Here is a 20584-nt window from a genome sequence, read left to right on the forward strand (position 1 = left end):
TTTAACTAATCTCATTCTCTTTTTGACCTAAAAAACACTTAGGTATTTCTTAACAAATTTTACTGTTGTTGACCTTTATCATCTGTGATACAAATTTTACTCTTGCAAGATTATTTCCATCTTTCTTTTTAAATGAGACCAGGTTAGCAAGTGACATAAAAGCTTTGTTGTTTTTCAAGACAAAGGCCAGTTTGAATTTATAGTTATTTAAAAAGAAAATAAACAAAAGAAGACACAATAAAAAATATCCTGGGCAATAAAAAATTATTTTAAACCAAAAAAGAGAGACAGAGGAACAAAGAGCAGTTTGGGGGCAGGGTCCTGGTTCCATGTGAAGAGATAAAACATAGTATCTTTGAGCCCTTCTACAGAATTAAAATCTCCAACAAGTGGAAGATGTTAGCATTCTTCATTCCAGAGGAGATCATAGTTTGATTAATCTCAGGAAGACCATGAGAAGACCACCTAAGGCCAGATAAAAGAAGGACAAGCCCTGCACACACCTTGATCCTTATCAGCAACCCTGCCCTTGAACCATTGCTATAAATCTCACCAAATCTCCTGGATTGGGACACACAGTTTTTATCAGAGCATGAGCCTCCTGTGTCCCTCTTTGCCTGGCAAAGCAATAAAGCTATTCCTTTTTCCCCAAACTGTCTCCAAGATTTGATTCAGCACCACTGCACAGAGGCTGAATTTTTAAGAGCACCACCAACCTGGTACAGTAGTAATACTATTCTTTTCTACTTCACAGATGAGAAAACTGAGGTTATAAAGGTTATATAACTTACCTACGGTCCCCTAACTATTAAGTGATAAAATCATCCTGAACCTCTCCTCTAAATTCCAGACTTGTTTACCGAACTTGCTCCAAGAGGAACAACCCCACGTCCAAGGAGAGGCAGCTGGGCGGGCACAGGAGGGCCGAGAGGAGCTACTCCACATTCAAGGTCGGGAGGGGTGGCCGTGAGGAGATAACCCCTCATCCAAGGTAAGGAGCACCAGCAGCACTTTGCTGGAACAGCCATGCCCCACATCCAAAGTAAGAGAAACCCAAGTAGGTGTAGCCAGAGGGCATCAGAGGGCAGACACACTGAAACCATAATCATAGAAAACTAGCCAATCTGATCACACAGACCACAGCCTTGTCTAACTCAATGAAACTAAGCCATGCTCTGTGGGACCACCCAAGATGGGTGGGTCATGGTGGAGAGGTCTGACACAATGTGGTCCACTGGAGAAGGGAATGGCAAACCACTTCAGTATTCTTGCCTTGAGAACCCCATGAACAGTATGAAAAGGCAAGATGATAGGATACTGAAAGGGGAATTCCCCAGGTCAGTAGGGGCCCAATATGCTACTGGAGACCAGTGGAGAAATAACTCCAGAAAGAATGAAGGGATGGAGCCAAAGCAAAAACAATACCCACCTGTGGATGAGACTAGTGACAGAACCAAGGTCCGATGCTGAAAAGAGCAATATTGCATAGGAACTTGGAATGTCAGGTCCATGAATCAAGGCAAATTGGAAGTGGTCAAACAAGAGATGGCAAGAGTGAACATCGACATTCTAGGAATCAGCAAACTAAAATGGACTGGAATGGGTGAATTTAACTCAGATGACTATTATATCGACTACTGTGGGCAGGAATCCCTTAGAAGAAATGGAATAGCCATCATGGTCAACAGAAGAGTCTGAAATCCAGTACTTGGATGCAATCTCAAAAACAACAGAATGATCTCTGATCGTTTCCAAGGCAAACCATTCAATATCACGGTAATCCAAGCCTATGCCCCAACCAGTAATGCTGAAGAAGCTGAAGTTGAACAGTTCTATGAAGACCTACAAGACCTTCTAGAACTAACACCCCAAAAAGACGTCCTTTTCATTCTAGAGGACTGGAATGCAAAAGTAGGAAGTCAAGAAACATCTGGAGTAACAGGCAAATTTGGCCTTGGAGTACAGAATGAAGCAGGGCAAAGGCTAATAGAGTTTTCCCAAGAGAACATAGCAAACACCCTCTTCCAACAACACAAGAGAAGACTCTACACATGGATATCACCAGATGGTCAACACCAAAATCAGACTGATTATATTCTTTACAGCCAAAGATGGAGAAGCTCTATACAGTCAGCAAAAACAAGACCAGGAGCTGACTGTGGCTCAGACCATGAATTCCTTATTGCCTAATTCAGACTTAAATCGAAGAAAGTAGGGAAAACCACTAGACCATTCAGATATGACCTAAATCAAATCCCTTAATCTTCTACTACAGTGGAAGTGAGAAATAGATTTAAGGGACTAAATCTGATAGACAGAGTGCCTGATGAACTATGGATGGAGGTTCATGACATTGTACAGGAGACAGGGATCAAGACCATCTCCATGGAAAAGAAATTCAAAAATGCAAAATGGCTGTCTGAGGAGGCCCTACAAGTAGCTGTGAAAAGAAGAAAAGTGAAAAGCATAGGAGAAAAGGAAAGATATAAGCATCTGAATGCAGAGTTCCAAAGAATAGCAAGGAGAGATAAGAAAGCCTTCCTCAGCAATCAATGCAAAAAAAGAGAGGAAAACAACAGAATGGGAAAGACTAGAGAATCTCTTCAAGAAAATTAGACATACTAAGGGAACATATCATGCAAAGATGGGCTCGATAAAGGACAGAAATGGTATGGACCTAACAGAAGCAGAAGATATTAAGAAGAGGTGGCAAAAATACACAGGAGAACTGTACAAAAAAGATGTTCATGACCCAGATAATCACGATGGTGTGATCACTCACCTAGAGCCAGACATCCTGGAATGTGAAGCCAACTGGGCCTTAGAAAGCATCACTACAAACAAAGCTAGTGGAGGTGATGGAATTCCAGTTGAGCTATTTCAAATCCTGAAAGATGATGCTGTGAAAGTGCTGCACTCAATATGCCAGCAAATTTGGAAAACTCAGCAATGGCCACAGGACTGGAAAAGGTCAGTGTTCATTCCAATCCCAAAGAAAGGCAATGCCAAAGAATGCTCAAACTACCGCACAACTGCACTCATCAAACACACTAGTAAAGTAATGCTCAAAATTCTCCAAGCCAGGTCAGCAATACGTGAACCATGAACTTCCAGATGTTCAAGCTGGTTTTAGAAAAGGTAGAGGAACCAGAGATCAAACTGCCAACATCTGCTGGATCATCGAAAAAAAAAAGAGAGTTCCAGAAAAACATCTATTTCTGCTTTATTGACTATGCCAAAGCCTTTGACTGTGTGGATCACAAGAAACTGTGGAAAATTCTGAAAGAGATGGAAATACAGACCACCTGACCTGCCTCTTGAGAAACCTATATGCAGGTCAGGAAGCAACAGTTAGAACTGGACATGGAACAACAGACTGGTTCCTAACAGGAAAAGGTATATGTCAAGGCTGTATATTGTCACCCTGCTTCTTTAACTTCTATGCAGAGGACATCATGAGAAATGCTGGGCTGGAGGAAACACAAGCTGGAATCAAGATTGCCGGGAGAAATACCAATAACCTCAGATATGCAGATGACACCATCCTTACGGCAGAAAGTGAAGAACTAAAGAGCCTCTTGATGAAAGTGAAAGAGAGTGAAAAAGTTGGCTTAAAGCTCAGCATTCAGAAAACTAATATGGCATCTGGTCCCATCACTTCATGGCAAATAGATGGGGAAACAGTGGAAACAGTGTCAGACTTTATTTTGGGGGGCTCCAAAATCACTGCAGATGGTGATTGCAGCCATGAAATTAAAAGACGCTTACTCCTTGAAAGGAAAGTTATGATCAACCTAGATAGCATATTGAAAAGCAGAGACATTGCTTTGCCAACAAAGGTTCGTCTAATCAATGCTATGGTTTTTCCAGTGGATGTGAGAGTTGGACTGTGAAGAAAGCTGAGTGCCAAAGAATTGGTTCTTTTGAACTGTGGTATTGGAGAAGACTCTTGAGTGTCCCTTGGACTGCAAGGAGATCCAACCAGTCCATTCTAAAGGAGATCAGTCCTGGGTGTTCATTGGAAGGACTGATTTTGAAGATGAAACTCCAATACTTTGGCCACCTGATGCGAAGAGCTGACTCATTTGAAAAGACCCTGATGCTGGGAAAGATTGAGGGCAGGAGGAGAAGGGGATGACAGAGGATGAGATGGTTGGATGGCATCACCGACTCAATGGACATGTGTTTGGGTAGTCTCTGGAAGTTGGTGATGGACAGGGAGGTCTGGCGTGCTGCAATTCATCGGGTCGCAAAGTGTTGGACATGACTGAGCGACTGAACTGACTGACCTCAATTCTTCCCCAAATCCTCCAATAGAACTGCAAAATTTTTCTGAACATGAATGTCCATCCTGTCAAAGACATCTGGGAATCTATAAATTCTTTCCTCAAACTCCACTGCCCAATATCTCTCCTGAAGTTCTTGATCCTCCCACTCCAGTTTTGACTGTTTATTCTCTAGACTATTGCCCAGCAGTCACCCTGGGACTTGCTATCACCCTTCTTTCCAGATCTTATGCCTTTTTATTTTTATGTGTTGTTTTGTTTGCCCCCTTACTTTTGATGGGGGGTCATAGTCCAGCAGCTTCATAAGAAACAGCTCACGAGAGGTAACATTTTCAAAACTGTGCATGTCCGAAAATGTCTTTACTCTCATGCCTGACTGGTAGTTTGACTGGATAAAGAATTCTAAGAAATAATTTTCTCTCAGAAAGCATTGTTCTACTGGTAGAGCTTCCAGAGCTGGGTTTTGGTTGGTTTTTTTTTTTAGATTTATTTATTTATTTTTTGGCTGTGAGTCTTCGTTGCTTCATGTGGACTTTCTCTAGTTTCCACGAGTGAGGGCTACTCTTCATTGCAGTGTGCAGGCTGCTCATCTTCTCTTGTTGAGCAGCACAGGCTCTAGGCGCAAGGGCTTCAGCAGTTGCAGTATATGGGCTCAGTAGTTGTGGCCCATGGGCTTAGTTGCTCCAAAGCGTGTGGGATCTTCCCAGACTGGGGAATCAAACCTGTGACCCTTGCTTTGGAAGGAGGATTCTTAACCAGTGGACCACCAGGGAAGCCCCCAGAGCTGGTTTTCAGAAGTCTGATACCATTTGAATTTTCAGTCCTTTATATGGCCTCTGATTCTCTCCATCCCTATGCTGTCAAAGTACTTAGAATCTTATTTTTATTACCCATATTCTAAAATTTCACAACTATATGCTCTGGGATGGGCCTTTTTTTCATTCATTGTGCTGGGCACTTAGGAGGCCCTTTCACTTTGGAAGTTTATGCCCCTTGGTTGTAGAAAATGTTCTTGTATTAGTCAAAAACAGACTTCCTAGATTAATCCTTTACTTTTTAATTCTTTTCTCTCTTATTTTCCATCTTTGGTTTTTTACCATTAATGGATGATTTCCTCTTTATCTCCTTGGCAGGCCAATCAAATACTTAAAACCATAAATAAAGAATCATATAAAACTATACATAAACATATAATCATATTTTAAAATTTTCAAGAATCTTTATGGTTAATTACTCCTATTTTACAGTATATTATTATTTCATAGATGCAGCTCCTTCTCAAACCTCTCCTAGAAGAAGTATATTTAGAAGATAATAATTAGTTTTTTTGCTGGTTATACTTCAAAGTTTTCTTCTTTTACTTGGGGCTCTTCAATTTCTCCAAATCTACCAGTTTCCTGGCAGATGAGGGTGGGATGGGGTAATTCCTACCTGCTTAAGAGTCAAAGGATAGGAGAGGACTAGAAGTCTCAAGAGCCTCACCATTCAGTACATAGACAGTCCCTTCATTTCCCTCTTCTTAGGATAACATTCCTTCTCCATCAGCTGTCATACTAGATGCTTACCTAGCATCTAGTTCAATTTTTTTCCAAAAATAAAAATTCACCTCTTGTTGAGGTAGGTGAGACTTAACTGATCAATTGCAATGAATGGAGATGGTAACTTTTAGGCCCAGTTACCCCGGAAAAGACTTTCAATAGTCCTCCTGTTTTCAGCCCAAGCCTGACATCCACCTTCAGTTCCAGAGCTGAACTGTAGGTTTTATAGGTTTCTGTGATGCAAACTGGCTTGCTTCTATCTAGCATCTGCCTCTATAGACACTACCTTCAGGGAACTCACCCTATCTGAAGGCTATAAACAATAAGTAAACAAATAAACAAGATATTTTCAAAGATGATAAGAATGATGTAGACAAAGCATAATAATGAGGGGGTAAAGAGTGATACTGGATGGCTATTTTAGACAGGCTAGTCAACAAAAGTCTCTTTGAGGATGGGATATCTCAGAAGAAGCATGCTAAATGATTCTGGAACAAAGACATTATAGGAAAAGGGAAAAGAAAGTACAAAGACCCTGAAGTATGAAAGACGTTGGTGTATCTGAGAAACAAAAAGGCCAGTGAGGGTGGTTAGGATGGTGTAAAATAGGAAAGAGTGATCTGAAATAAGGCCAGGGACTTCCCTAGCGGTCCAGTGGTTAAGACTTTGCCTTCCAATGCAAGGGGTGCAAGGTTCAACCCCTGGTCGGGGAGCTAAGATCCCACATGCCTCGTAGCCAAAAAACATAACCTCATAGCCAAAAAACATAAAACAGAAGCAATATTGTAACAAATTCAATTAAGACCTTAAAAATGGTCTACATTTTAAAAAAAGAAGAAGAAAATAAGGTCAGAGAAGCAGATAGGTCAACTCATTTAAGGTCTTGTATGCACACATCTCAATATCAAAGCCCTGAGTTTAGACTTCATTTGAAGAGTGACAAAAAGTCATAGAAGGAAATTCAGCAGAGGAGGATGGTATGATCTGATTTACCTTCTTCCAAGTTCAAACTGGCTACCGTGAAGCAAGAGGGGATCTGGGAGATCAAATAAGAGTGTTGAAGTAGGATGGTGGCTATGGAGGTAATAAGTGGTAGTCAGACTCAGGGAATATTTTTTAAATAATGCTAAACTACTTGAAGGTTTAAAGTAGGGTATAAAGGAAAAATATTAAAGATGACACCTAGGGTTTTGGCATAAGTAACAGATGAATGGTAATTCCATTTGCTGAGAATGGGAGACATCTAGAAAGTAAAATATGTGAGTGGGATAGGAATATGATCAACAGCAGCCCAAAACAGGTGCTCAATAATTGGTACCCATTGTTTATATTAACAATCATCTTACATTGCGGCCCAAAACAGGTGCTCAATAATTCATACCCATTGTTTATATTAACAATCATCTTACATTGTATGTCAATTATATCTCAATAAATTTCTTAAAAATCACCTTCTTTCTGGGATTACACTACTTCACTATCCACAGACAATGGCATAAATAGCACTGAAGCTTATTCCACACTTATTTTAAACAAAAACTTTCTGGTTATGTGAAATTAGAACTCAGACTCAATTCATAAGTTATCAGACTTTCTAGCTTAGTACAGAGAAGAGAAAACAATAATAAGATTCCCCTTACCAATGTTCAAGTATTAAAATTTGCTTTGATGGCTATATTGACACTCTCATTTAGTTACTCACTAGGATTACAATGATAAAATCAAAAAGGTGAACTTTAATCCATCATTTTTAAATGCTTCCCATTTATTCTGAACAACATGTGCACACACAAACGCAAACGCACCCTGAGATGATATATTTTTCAAACCTGATCATTTAAAAACTATTCAACATTAATTCCGTATGATTTCTAAGCTGATCCATTCTCATTTAACAAAAGGGAAAACCAAAGCCCAGAGGTCAAATAACTTGTCCAAGAGAACACAATTAGGAAATCACAGAGTGCATAAGAATGTGCATAAGAATAGCTGAAGATAAGGCTAGAAAAACAGAGCAGACATTAGCTGTCTGTCTAAAGAATTTCTGATTCAATTCTGAAATAAATGGGAGCCACAAAAAGTTTTTAAGAAATATTCAGTCGCTAAGTTGTGTCCAACTCTTTGTAACCCCATGAATTGCAGCACACCAGGCTTCCTTGTTCTTCACTATCTCCTGGAGTTTGCTCAAATTCATGTTCATTGAGTCAATGATTCTATCTAACGCACTCATCCTCTGCTGCTCTCTCCTCCTGTTGCCTTCCCTTCTCTTCTCCTTTTGCTTTCCCAGAATCAGGGTCTTTCCCAATGAGCCAGGTCTTTGTATAAGCTATATGGTTAGAGCTATGTATCAGGAAAAGTAAAAAGGAGGGCAATTCATTCAAGGCAAAAGTGAAGAGGATTGAATTGACAGATGCATAGGGGAAAAAGAAGATGCTAAAGTCTTTGAAAGTTTAAAATCAAGAGCTTAGTTTCTGATTAGAAGCAAGGAATAAAAGGAATAACTAGAGATGAGTTTGGGATTTTCATAATGGGTAACTGGAAAGACTGCTATCTTAATAATGAGGTTGGGAAAATACTCTGACACATCCTCATAGCATTAGCAGATATTAGTCTGTTTCCTAGGTATACAGCTTGCTTCCTAAGGAGACCATCTGGGAGATAACAGCCCTCTCTCTACTTTTCATCTATTCACCATGGTATTACCTAGCATGGAGTTGGACTGAGTAGTTCTAAATAAATATTTGGTGATTTGAAAGCATATTCTTCATTTTAACAAAATGGCAATCATATTGTTGAATATGGATTCTGAATAAAAATAGGTAGATAGGAAAATAAATTCAGAATGTGGCCTAAAAAGAAGTAAACATGAGATTGTCAACAAGGAGTCTAAAAGAAATATTAAATTTCTCATGGCGTGAAGAATAACAAAGAGGTATGAGAACAAATCTTGGTACAGGTCCTCAAAAAGGCCATTGGGGAGTGGAAGTGAGCGGGGCACAGAATTGGATTACAGATCTTTGAGCATAAGACTTCCTGGCATAAACAACCTTATTCACAAGAGGTCCAAACTATCGGTCCCTGCCCTCAACAAAGCATTTTATTGTTCTTTTCTTCAACCGATAAGTTAGAGCAACTGATGATAAAACAATCTTAACCGTATCCATGTATTAAAAAAATACATACACACAAACAAAATATACACATCTACTTGCCTCTGTGTCTCACCAGGGCCACTCTCTTCCTTCCAACTAGAAATCTTAGGAGGGAGAAAGATAAAAAGAAAAGAGGAAATAGGGAGGCTGGGGTCAAGAAAAAGAGAGAAATAAAACTGCAAAGGTTCAGCTCATTCACTCATGCTGGGCACAGAATAGCTGTGCCAGCAGAGGACCAATTCATGCCCAGAAGATCAGATGCCCACCATCTGGCAGCACACGCAGATAACCTTTTTTTCCCCAAGTACACCTTCAAAATCACTAATGTAGCAATTTTCAACTTTTTCTTTGTTTTTAAGTAGGAGATCTTTTCTGCAAAACTCTTAGATGGAAGTTCAGTATAAAACAGCTTCTCTGGCTGGATGAAGCAGAGATGGAAACCGAAAGGCTCATCTGCTCAGCCACCTCCCTCCTGAGGTTAAGCCCCTGAGGACGCAAGTTGGTAAAATCCTAGGGTTCCAAGAGATGGATTCTTCCCAATTTAAATCCCATCTTGAAGGAAAACTTTGGTGCATATTTCTGTCTCAGCTTTTGTACCTCTAAAAACAAACTAACCTATACTAACAGCTTGAAAATAGGCTAAGAGCCATACTAACAAATAGAAACAAAAAATTTGAATCACAAAAATAGTAAGTATGAACAGTAAATTTGTAAGACAACTAGAAAAGCATTCATGGAGAAGGAAATGGCAGCCCACTCCAGCACCCTTGCCTGGAAAATCCCATGGACTGGAGCCTGTCCATGGGGTCGCAAAGAGTCGGACACGACTGAGCGGTGTCAGTTTCACTTTCCTCACCTCCTACTCTTCTCTGTCTATAAAAGAAACTGGCATTCAGACCCAGATAAGATGATACGTGGGGGCACTAGCCTGCCATCTTCTAGGACGCCTAGCTTTCCAATAAAGTTGTATTCCTTGCTTCAGCAAAAAAAAAAAAGGCATTCAGTTCAGTTCAGTCGCACAGTGGTGTCCAACTCTTTGTGACCCCATGAATCGCAGCACACCAGGCCTCCCTGTCCATCACCAACTGCCGGAGTCCACCCAAAACCATGTCCATTGAGTCGGTGATGCCATCCAACCATCTCATCCTCTGTCATCCCCTTCTCCTCCTGCCCTCAATCTTTCCCAGCATCAGGGTCTTTTCAAATGAGTCAGCTCTTCGCATCAGGTGGCCAAAGTATTGGAGTTGCAGCTTCAAAATCAGTCCTTCCAATGAATACCCAGGTCTGATCTCCTTTAGGATGGACTGGTTGGATCTCCTTGCAGTCCAAGGGACTCTCAAGAGTCTTCTCCAGCACCACAGTTCAAAAGCATCAATTCTTCGGCACGCAGCTTTCTTTATAGTCCAACTCTCACATCCATACATGACTACTGGAAAAACCTTGACTATAAGGACCTTTGTTGACAAAGTAATGTCTCTGCTTTTTAACATGCTGTCTAGGTTGGTCATAACTTCCCTTCCAAGGAGTAAGCATCTTTTAATTTCATGACTGCAATCACCATCTGCAATGATTTTGGAGCCCCCAAAAATAAAGTCAGCCACTGTTTCCACTGTTTACCCATCTATTTGCCAGGAAGTGATGGGACTGGATGCCATGATATTAGTTTTCTGAATGTTGAGCTTTAAGCCAACTTTTTCACTCTCCTCTTTCACTTTCATCAAGAGGGTCTTTAGTTCTTCTCCACTTTCTGCCATAAGGGTGATGTCATCTGCATATCTGAGGTTACTGTATTTCTCCCGGCAATCTTGATTCCAGCTTATGCTTCCTCCAGCCCAGTGTTTCTCATGATGTACTCTGCATAGAAGTTAAATAAGCAGGGTGACAATATATAGCCTTTTCCTATTTGGAACCAGTCTGTTGTTCCATGTCCAGTTCTAACTGTTGCTTCCTGACCTGCATATAGGTTTCTCAAGAGGCAGGTCAGGTGGTCTGTATTCCCATCTCTTTCAGAATTTTCCACAGTTTATTGTGATCCACACAGAAAAGCATTAAGGACATAAAAATTCTAAGAATTTGAGACTGGAACACAGTTAGGCATCCTCAGTTCAGTTCAGTTCAGTCGCTCAGTCGTGTCCGACTCTTTGTGACCCCATGGAGTGTGGCACACCAGGCCTCCCTGTCCATCACCAACTCCTGGAGTTCACTCAAACTCATGTCCATCAAGTCAGCGATGCCATCCAGCCATCTCTGTTATCCCTTTCTCCTCCTGCCCCCAATCCCTCCCAGCATCAGGGTCTTTTCAAATGAGTCAGCTCTTCGCATCAAGTGGCCAGAGTACTGGAGTTTCAGCTTCAACATCAGTCCTAGGGAGGTATAATAAATGCTTCTACTGCTATGGGACTCCTCTGGTTAACAAAAGCCAAGAGGACTCTGCTTGTTCTAGGCCCCCTTGATAGGATAATTTCCTTCTGTTGTATTCAAAATATACAATGAAAGTAAAGGCATGAAAACATGAAAAATAAAAACAACTAGAACTTCTTTTAAAAAGTAATCCACTTCCAGGTTATAACTGCACTATATTTGAGACAGATGGCTTATGGACAAAAAATGTCACCATCAAAATGCAAACCCACCATGGTTAATAATCATTATAATAATTTTCATGTATTATATGCTTACTGTGGATTATAACAGATCTATAGACTTTATATACATTATCTCATTTGTTAGCTTATTGTAAAGATCAAGATAGAATTAACATTACATTTTATATGTTAGAAAACTTAGCTCACAGCAAAGAATATGATTTTTTGTAAGTTAAAAGGGAAGGATGTGTCATTCCTGAACAACGAGGCAAAAAAAAAGATAGACTGAGAAAGCAGACCAAGGAGACATCAGAATAGGAATGGTATTCAACAAGAGCAAAGATGTACATAGACTGAAAGCCCAGGATTGTCCAATATAGTAGCTGCTAAGCTTCCAGTGGCAATTTAAATAAAATCAAATAAAAAATTTAGTTCCTTCTTTGTACTAGCCACATTTCAATGCTCATCAGCCACATGAAGCTATTGAACAGCACAGATAAAGAACATTTCCATCATTTTAGAAAGTTCTATTCTATTCAACAGCATCACTCTAGCAGAAAACTCGTGAATGTATTAGAAACAGCAGTAAACCCTCAACAAATGTTTGATGAGTGAATGAATGATAAAAGACAGATGGAATGCAGTGAGCCATTTAAAGAACTCGCTAGAGGAAAAGAAACTAATAATAAAAGCTAACATTTACCGGACACTTAACAAAAACCAAGCACTATTCCAAGGTGCTTTATATGAATTAAATTGATCCTCAATAACAACTCTATGAGGAATTCAAGGTAATTATCCTCATTATAGATGGGAAAACTAAGGATGTCAGAGGTTAAATAACTTTCCAAAGATCCAGGATTTGAATTCAGGCAGCTTGATCTGGAATCCAGAGCCTCTATTTTTAATCAGTACACTATAGTATTCTACTTCTTTATATAACAACTACATCTTTAAAACTTTGCTGTCAGGAAATAAAATTTGTTTAGAGTTCATCTTCCCATGCAATTACGAGTCAAGTTCATAGTGAAGAGAATAAAAAAAGAAGTGATGAATAAAGAAGATTGGCAGAATATATACCAAATGTTAATATGAGCTTGATGCCCAGATGCTGAGATTAAGGACCATTTTTTATTTTCCTGTTTTTGAGAATACTATTTTCTCAATGATCCACAGTGATGATGTATCAATAATAATAAAACACTATTTTTTAAACAAGACGAAAATATAATCAGCTTAAAAATTCCTAAGCAGAACATCAAATCAAGACTCAACCATCTCGAGGAAATGGCAACACACTCCAGTATTCTTGCCTGGGAAATTCCATGGACAGAGGAGCCTGACGGGCTACAATCCATGGGGCTGCAAAGAGTTGAACACAATTTAGCAACTAAACAACATATACTATATATGGTATACTATACATTAAATAGTAGAAAGAAAAAAAAAAGACTCAACCATCTCAAACACTGTAGATGTCCCCTAACTGATCTCTTGGCCACCAGTCTCCCCATCATTAAACCATTTTGAATTTGCCATTAGTTACCCTCTGTCATCTAATCCCTGTTCAGAATTCAACACATAAAACATAAAATATAATCTTCTTGGCTTTGGGCAAAATATTTCTGCATAGAATGGCCCAGCTCTACCTTTCCACATTTATCTACCAATGCTATCCTGTCAAATCCTTTAGGAGAGACATGAAAGAAAAAGTTCTTCTAGGAGAAACATGGTAGAAAGTGTCCTACCTCAAAGTTACAGACCTCAGACAACACATAATCTCTTGGCCTCAGTTTCTTCAATGGAGAAAAATTGTGAAAATTAAATCTTTAAACAGGCAAAACGTCCAGCATACAAGGAAGACTTCAATAAATGGTTTTCTCATTGCTTTTATTATTAACAAAATTTTTTTCAGTCCAATAAATTGCTCTATTTACTTCCTGACCAGATCACAAAAATAATCATAGTAGATATCTTAGTTCATCCTTTGAACAACCTGTTGATCTAGTCTTCCCTGTGGCCAGCATCTCTACCTTCAATAAAATGGGTGGTCTTTTCCTTCATTCCACCTCATAGAGAAGAGAATTTGAATGGCCACAGGAAGTTGTTTCCTTCTTTGAAGAATTTTCCAACAGTATGGGTCTTATAAATCAGATCCTCCATGTAGATAATGTTATATTTACCAAGACATCAGGCAATCCATGTGTTATCTGTCAGGGAAATTTGCTTCTTATTGATTTTGTCATAACCACATCTGTAGATCAATTCATCTACTGACTGCAGGTTCAGTTACCCCCATGCAATATATGGTTCCATGGTCCTTGGCATGTTAAATGGAGCATAGCTGATCTTAACGAAGGTGCCATTGAAGACTTGACAAAGGTGAAGAAGTTACATCGTCTTTCAGATCTGTGAACTGAACAACACCGATGCCTCTGATCCTGACGACAAATGCCAGTTTGGGCTCTGCAGGTGCACAGAAGCTGCCAGCTTTTCTTGCCATCCAAGCCATCAGAATCTCAGTTCTGTACATCTGCCTATACTCTTTGTGAGAGCACTTAGCTTCTTTACAGATAAGCTTCATTCCTTACCTTTTGAAGGATCTTTTGGGCAAATTTCTTTCACAGGCACTTGATATTCAGCTCTGCAAAATTCCTTCCCATTTCAAACATATATTTGTTTTCTAATTTTATTTATTTTGACTGTGCCAGTCATAGTGGCAGCACACACAATCTTCCATCTTTGTTGTGGCATGTGGGATCTTTTACTTGCGGAATATAGAATCTTTAGTTGTGGCATGCAGGATCTAATTCCCTAACTAGAGATCAAGCCCAGGCCCCCTGCATAGGAAGCGAGGAGTCTTAGCCACTGTCCACCAGTGAAGTCCTCAAAATTCCTTCATTTTTTCTTAAGGGTTTCAGTAGGAGCATTAGTTTTCTCCTCTTCTGCATACTCCAGAGCCAAATGGGCTTTTAATTCACTGACTCCTTAAAAAGCCTTGTACTTTTACCTTTATGCTTTATTTGTTATTATTTTGTTCCTGAGTTTCTAGAAGACTCCTGAGAGTCCCTTGGACAGCCAGGAACTCAAACCAGTGACTTAAAGGAAATCAACCCTGAATATTCATGGAAGGACTCACGCTGAAGGTGAAGCTCCAATACTCTGGCCACCTGATGCAAAGAGCCAACTCACTGGAAAAGACCCTGATGCTGGGAAAGATTGAAGGCAGAAGGAAAAGGGGAAGACAGAGGATGAGATGATTGGATGGCATCACCAACTCAATGGACATGAGTTTGAGCAAACTCCAGGAGATAGTGAAGGACAGGGAAGCCTGGTGTGCTGCAGTCCACGGGGTCACAAAGAGTCAGACACAATTCAGTGACTGAACAACAACAACAATTTTGTTCCTTTCTGAGTTCCTTCCCTATCTTCTAAAATCCTATTAAACTTCACGTTCCAATTTGAGTCAACCTCCTCCAAGAAAGCTTTCTGGCTCTACCAAGGGAAGTCCCCAAAGTTGCCTTACTAAATGCAGTTAATTACCAGAAAATTGTTTCAATAGGTAGAAAAAGACCTACAGCACAGCTAAATTCCAGCAAGACAGCTTCAGCATGAAACCTGGAATCCCTCTTTTCAGCTATTACTACTATTCTAACAAGTCTCCAATAATGTTTCAGCTTTCTCGCTGATCTCTGGAAGGAAGGAAAAGCCATTACCTAAGGATGTTGGGATGGGAGAGTCTATTCATGAGCTGCACTTCTTTCAGCATGTTTGCCCGGTTACTGCTCAACGTGTTCATCTTAAGAGCCATCACCTGGCCGGAAGCTCGGTGGCGCACCTAGAAAATAAAATAGAACAAGAGACTCAAGGACAGCAGCTATATATGAGGTCAAAGTCTCCACATGTAGAGCATGCTGAGATGTTTTACTGTCAATTCACATAAAACAGACATGGTAAAGGATGTTTTTCTATAAACTCTGATTACATAAGGGTTTCACATCCATTAACAAAGATGGATTTATTCCTTTGAACACCAAAACTGTTTCATATTAAGCTGGCTAGAAAATATGATTATACCTCAAGAAATCATGACTTCTTACTTTGCTGTCCACCTGAAACTATCACAACATTGTTAATTGGCTATACTCCAATACAAAATAAAAAGTTTACTTTAAAAAAAAAAGGAAAAAATCATCATGTCTTAAAAAAAATACCTTAGAGAAAAATGGGGAAAATGTATTAGGCTGGTTCCTCACGGCCAATGCTTCTGAGCCTTAGGACACTAACCAGAAAGTCTCTTTCGTGGAGTTTTAATTGTGCAGAGAAAAGATTCATTCACAAGGCTTATGTAACATTTAATGAACTATAAAACTGTCTTTATAGAACACTAAACCCACATCCTCAAAATCTCTCCCAAGCACCATAAAATGTATATCTATACAGAAAATATTATTGCATATTAAATATAGAAAGAAGGCAGTGGATCTTCTGGACCTAATATTGAGTAATGCAACCCAAAGTTCCTTATAATCATTTACAATCAAATCAGATACAAAAAACCTGAGCCACACCACTTACACCATTACCCATATACACAGAGCAAAGTCTACTTCTAAAACATTCATCCACTGTAGAACTCAATCTATTTTACATGTAAAAATATTATTATATAATTTCAATGCATACTCCACAGGTTTAAAAAACTCAACACTTCACCTGCAAGAAAATTAACTATGTTTTCAGTCTCTAAAAGTAGTCTCACTCTGTATAATTGGCTCCAGTTTCATCCATCTCATCAGAACTGATTCAAATGAATTCTTTTTAACGGCTGAGTAATACTCCATTGTGTATATGTACCACAGCTTGCTTATCCATTCATCTGCTGATGGACATCTAGGTTGTTTCCATGTCCTGGCTATTATAAACAGTGCTGCGATGAACACTGGGGTACATGTGTCTCTTTCAATTCTGGTTTCCTCGGTGTGTATGCCCAGAAGTGGGATTGCTGGGTCATAAGGTAGTTCTATTTGCAATTTTTTAAGGAATCTCCACACTGTTCTCCATAGTGGCTGTACTAGTTTGCATTCCCACCAACAGTGTAGGAGGGTTCCCTTTTCTCCACACCCTCTCCAGCATTTATTGCTTGCAGATTTTTGGATCGCAGCCATTCTGACTGGTGTGAAGTGATACCTCATTGTGGTTTTGATTTGCATTTCTCTAATAATGAGTGATGTTGAGCATCTTTTCATGTGTTTGTTAGCCATCCGTATGTCTTCTTTGGAGAAATGTCTATTTAGTTCTTTGGCCCATTTTTTGATTGGGTCGTTTATTTTTCTGGAGTTGAGCTGCAGAAGTTGCTTGTATATTTTTGAGATTAGTTGTTTGTCAGTTGCTTCATTTGCTATTATTTTCTCCCATTCAGAAGGCTGTCTTTTCACCTTGCTTATATTTTCCTTTGTTGTGCAGAAGCTTTTAATTTTAATTAGATCCCATTTGTTTATTTTTGCTTTTATTTCCAGAATTCTGGGAGGTGGATCATAGAGGATCCTGCTGTGATTTATTTCTGAGAGTGTTTTGCCTATATTCTCCTCTAGGAGTTTTATAGTTTCTGATCTTACATTTAGATCTTAGAAAGAAAAACACCAATACAGTATACTAACACATATATATGGAATTTAGGAAGATGGCAATGACGACCCTGTATGCAAGACAGGAAAAAAGACACAGATGTGTATAACGGACTTTTGGACTCAGAGGGAGAGGGAGAGGGTGGGATGATTTGGGAGAATGGGAATTCTAACATGTATACTATCATGTAAGAATTGAATCGCCAGTCCATGTCTGACGTAGGGTGCAGCATGCTTGGGGCTGGTGCATGGGGATGACCCAGAGAGATGTTGTGGGGAGGGAGGTGGGAGGGGGGGTCATGTTTGGGAACGCATGTAAGAATTAAAGATTTTAAAATTAAAAATAATAATAATAATAAAATGCACTATCCAGTCAAAAATTAAAAAATAAAAAAATAAAAGTAGTCTCAGTAGTATCAAAATGAGAAAGAATCAAAATGAGAGACTATCAAAATGACAGAAAATATTTTGTCTTAACCAAAAGAAGCTCAATTATTCACTTAGATATGTGTTTCCTACTGAGCAATTATGAATGAGGCTGTAGAAAAGTTACAAAGTACCAAAGACCTCATTATTTACTAGTTAAAAAAAAATTCATTTCAGATCATATACAACAGGGACATGCCATACACAACTGTCATCATTTTATGGACTTTCAGAGTATCATTTCAGGATATTATTTCTACCTCACCAAGTGGAAATTCCAATAGAAAACACAAAAATCTACTTAACTCTTCAATCTCCAGAAATTCTTTGACAGGACAACAGCCTCAGAAGTTTAGTATAGCTATTAATATAGGACAGACAACACAGCTTATCTTAAAACTCAAAGAAACAATGTTTCAGAGTATCTAGACAGAAGAAGGGGAAGGAAGAATTAAAACACTCAGAGCCACAGGAACCCTGATCAGAAGAACTGAGCACAACACCGGCTGTCTCTCCCCTCTTCTAGATCCCTGAGTGAGATTTGGAACCCAACTCTCCTCCTAGTGCATCAATGATTCTGTTGTCATGTACCTCGTGACTGATGAAAAAGAAGTGGCTTTCCTTTTCAGATCCTGGGTGGATAAGTTAAAAGAGACATTTATATACAAAGAACACACTGACAGTATTTTTCCAGCTTTATTTACAGAAGACATCTGTTTTTTCATAAGGGCTCTCCATTCTGAAAGTCATTCCTCTTTTTCTTTTTTTCATCATCTGAAAACTATCACTCTTGAGGTCTTTTTTTTTTTAATGTCTGCTTTTAAGAAACTTTGATAAAACAATGTGTGAAATTTAGGGATAAAAAAGTTGTTTCAAATTAATCATAAAAAAACTCTACTTTCTAAACAACTGGACAAGGATATGAACATGTTCATAACACTGTATATCTTTCATGTGCATAAAATATTTTCCTCTTTCTTCTAGCCCCTCAAATTCTACCTATCTTTGAAGGCCATACTCAAATATCCCCTTCCTGTCTGACATCTTGTCTGTCTCTAGGAACTGTTTGTGGTTTCCTTCTTCATATTGCCTCAGAACAACAGAATACCACTCAAGACATAGTTCTGTGCATAAATATATCCTCACTAGGCTACAAAGCATTTTGGACCAGGATCTATACTGTATTAATTTTTATTTTGCAGTACCTAAATAAAAGGCCTGGCACATCATAAGAGCGCAATGAAAATAAAAACAACAGCAAGAATGGTTAGTTAAATGATAATTCTAACACAGTTTTTAAGGGCCAGGGCATCATTCATTTATCCAGGTAATTTCTTTCGGGGTAGTGCTTTTTTCTTTTTCTCTTTTTGGTGGCAGAGGTACGGGGGGAGGATATAAACAGAAAAGCAGTACAAGATTTGGCTTAAATTTTCTGGAATTAGCCATCTAGAAAAGGACAAACAATAAGCAATATGAATGCTGTGATACTAGTTAAGCTTGCAATAATAACAGCTTCTGGGAATGAGCACAGAAGATTGGGATTAATGAATCTGATAGTCAAAAGGGACTTTACTTATGCATATTGTTTAAATGTGTTACAAAGAAAATATATGCATGAATTACTTATTTAGCTAAAAATGAATATAAATTCAAGTTGAAAAGCTATGTTTTCTATTAGAAAATTAAGGCAAGTACATTATGGAAGAAAGTAGAAAATGAAGAAACATATATGAATGTTGATGCAATTAGGGGAAAACTTCATGGGACTTCAGTGAAACGTCCAAGAACTAATAGATTTGGACAGATTTTTGAAGCACAAAACTGACTACAGGCGATAAAGAAAAAGGTATCATCCAATACAGAGGTCCACAGGACTTCCCTGGCAGTCCAGTCCAGTCCACATTTCCAATTCAGAGGACGTGGGTTCAATCCCTGGTCAGTGAACTAAGATCCCACATGCCCAGAGCAAGGCGAAAAAAAAAAAAAAAAAAAAAACATAGCGATCCACTAAACATAGGGAACCTGTCTAAATCCAGAAGGATCTTCATTCCACGTTGTCAAAACCACAAAAATTTGTTAGCCCTTAAACCTACTTAGATTTTCAGAATAAAGGGAAGGTCAATTTCTGCTTAAGTTTGCCCTCTATACATAGATCATTGTTACTACTACTAAGAGGATTTCCAAGAGATATCTTGGAAATATCTTTTTTAAAAAACTTAAAAACAGAATTGCCATATGATCCAGCAATTCTACTTCTAGGTACAAACCCAAAAGGACTGAAAAAGGGTCTCAAAAAAATATTTGTACACTCATGTTCAAAACAGCATTATTTATAATAACCAAAGGGCAGAAGCAACCCAAGAGTCCATCAATAGATGAACAGATAAACAAAATGTGGCACATGAGGGAATGTTATTCAGCCTTAAAAAGGAAGGAAATCTTGACATATGCTATCACATGGATGAACCTTGAGATATTATGCTAAGTGAAGTAAGCCAGTTAGGAAAACGCAAATACTTATGATTCCACTTACATGAGGTTCCTCGGATAGTTTAATTCAAACAGAAAGAATGTAGAATGGTGGTTGCTAGGGGTTGCAGGGAGGGGAGGAATTCAGAATTGTTTAATGGGTACAAAGTTTTAGCCTTGCAAGATGAAAACAGTTCTGGAGAATGGTGACACAAAAACAGGAACTGAACTGTACACTTAAAAATGGTTAAGATGGTAAATTTTATATATACTTTACCACAAGTATAAATAAAGGAAGGAAGAAAAGAAGGAAGAGATAGAGAGGGAAGAGAAGAGAATCACCAAGGTAAGGAAAATTACTATCTCTCTTTGAAGCTTTCTGTTGTAAAATAAAGAGAATGATAGTCTCTATCTTATTTGGAGGATAAACTGATGTTGTTATGTTAAAGAAACAAAAAAATGTGTATAAAGTACTTAACATAGTACTTGGCACATAGTATT

At 38.8% G+C, this 20584-nt stretch overlaps 1 protein-coding gene across 9 annotated transcripts in view; it reads right to left on the minus strand.

The window, feature by feature from the left end:
- Nucleotides 1-20584, minus strand: part of TESK2 (testis associated actin remodelling kinase 2) — a 142677-nt gene that overhangs the window by 55030 nt on the left and 67063 nt on the right. For all 9 annotated transcript variants that reach the window (XM_060404989.1, XM_060404864.1, XM_060405023.1 and 6 more), the window contains exon 3: nt 15278-15399. In XM_060404989.1, the coding sequence (XP_060260972.1) occupies nt 15278-15399 (122 nt within the window). The remainder of the gene's footprint in view (nt 1-15277; nt 15400-20584) is intronic.

This window comes from Ovis aries, chromosome 1 (assembly GCF_016772045.2).
Source record: "Ovis aries strain OAR_USU_Benz2616 breed Rambouillet chromosome 1, ARS-UI_Ramb_v3.0, whole genome shotgun sequence".
Taxonomy (NCBI): domain Eukaryota; kingdom Metazoa; phylum Chordata; class Mammalia; order Artiodactyla; family Bovidae; genus Ovis; species Ovis aries.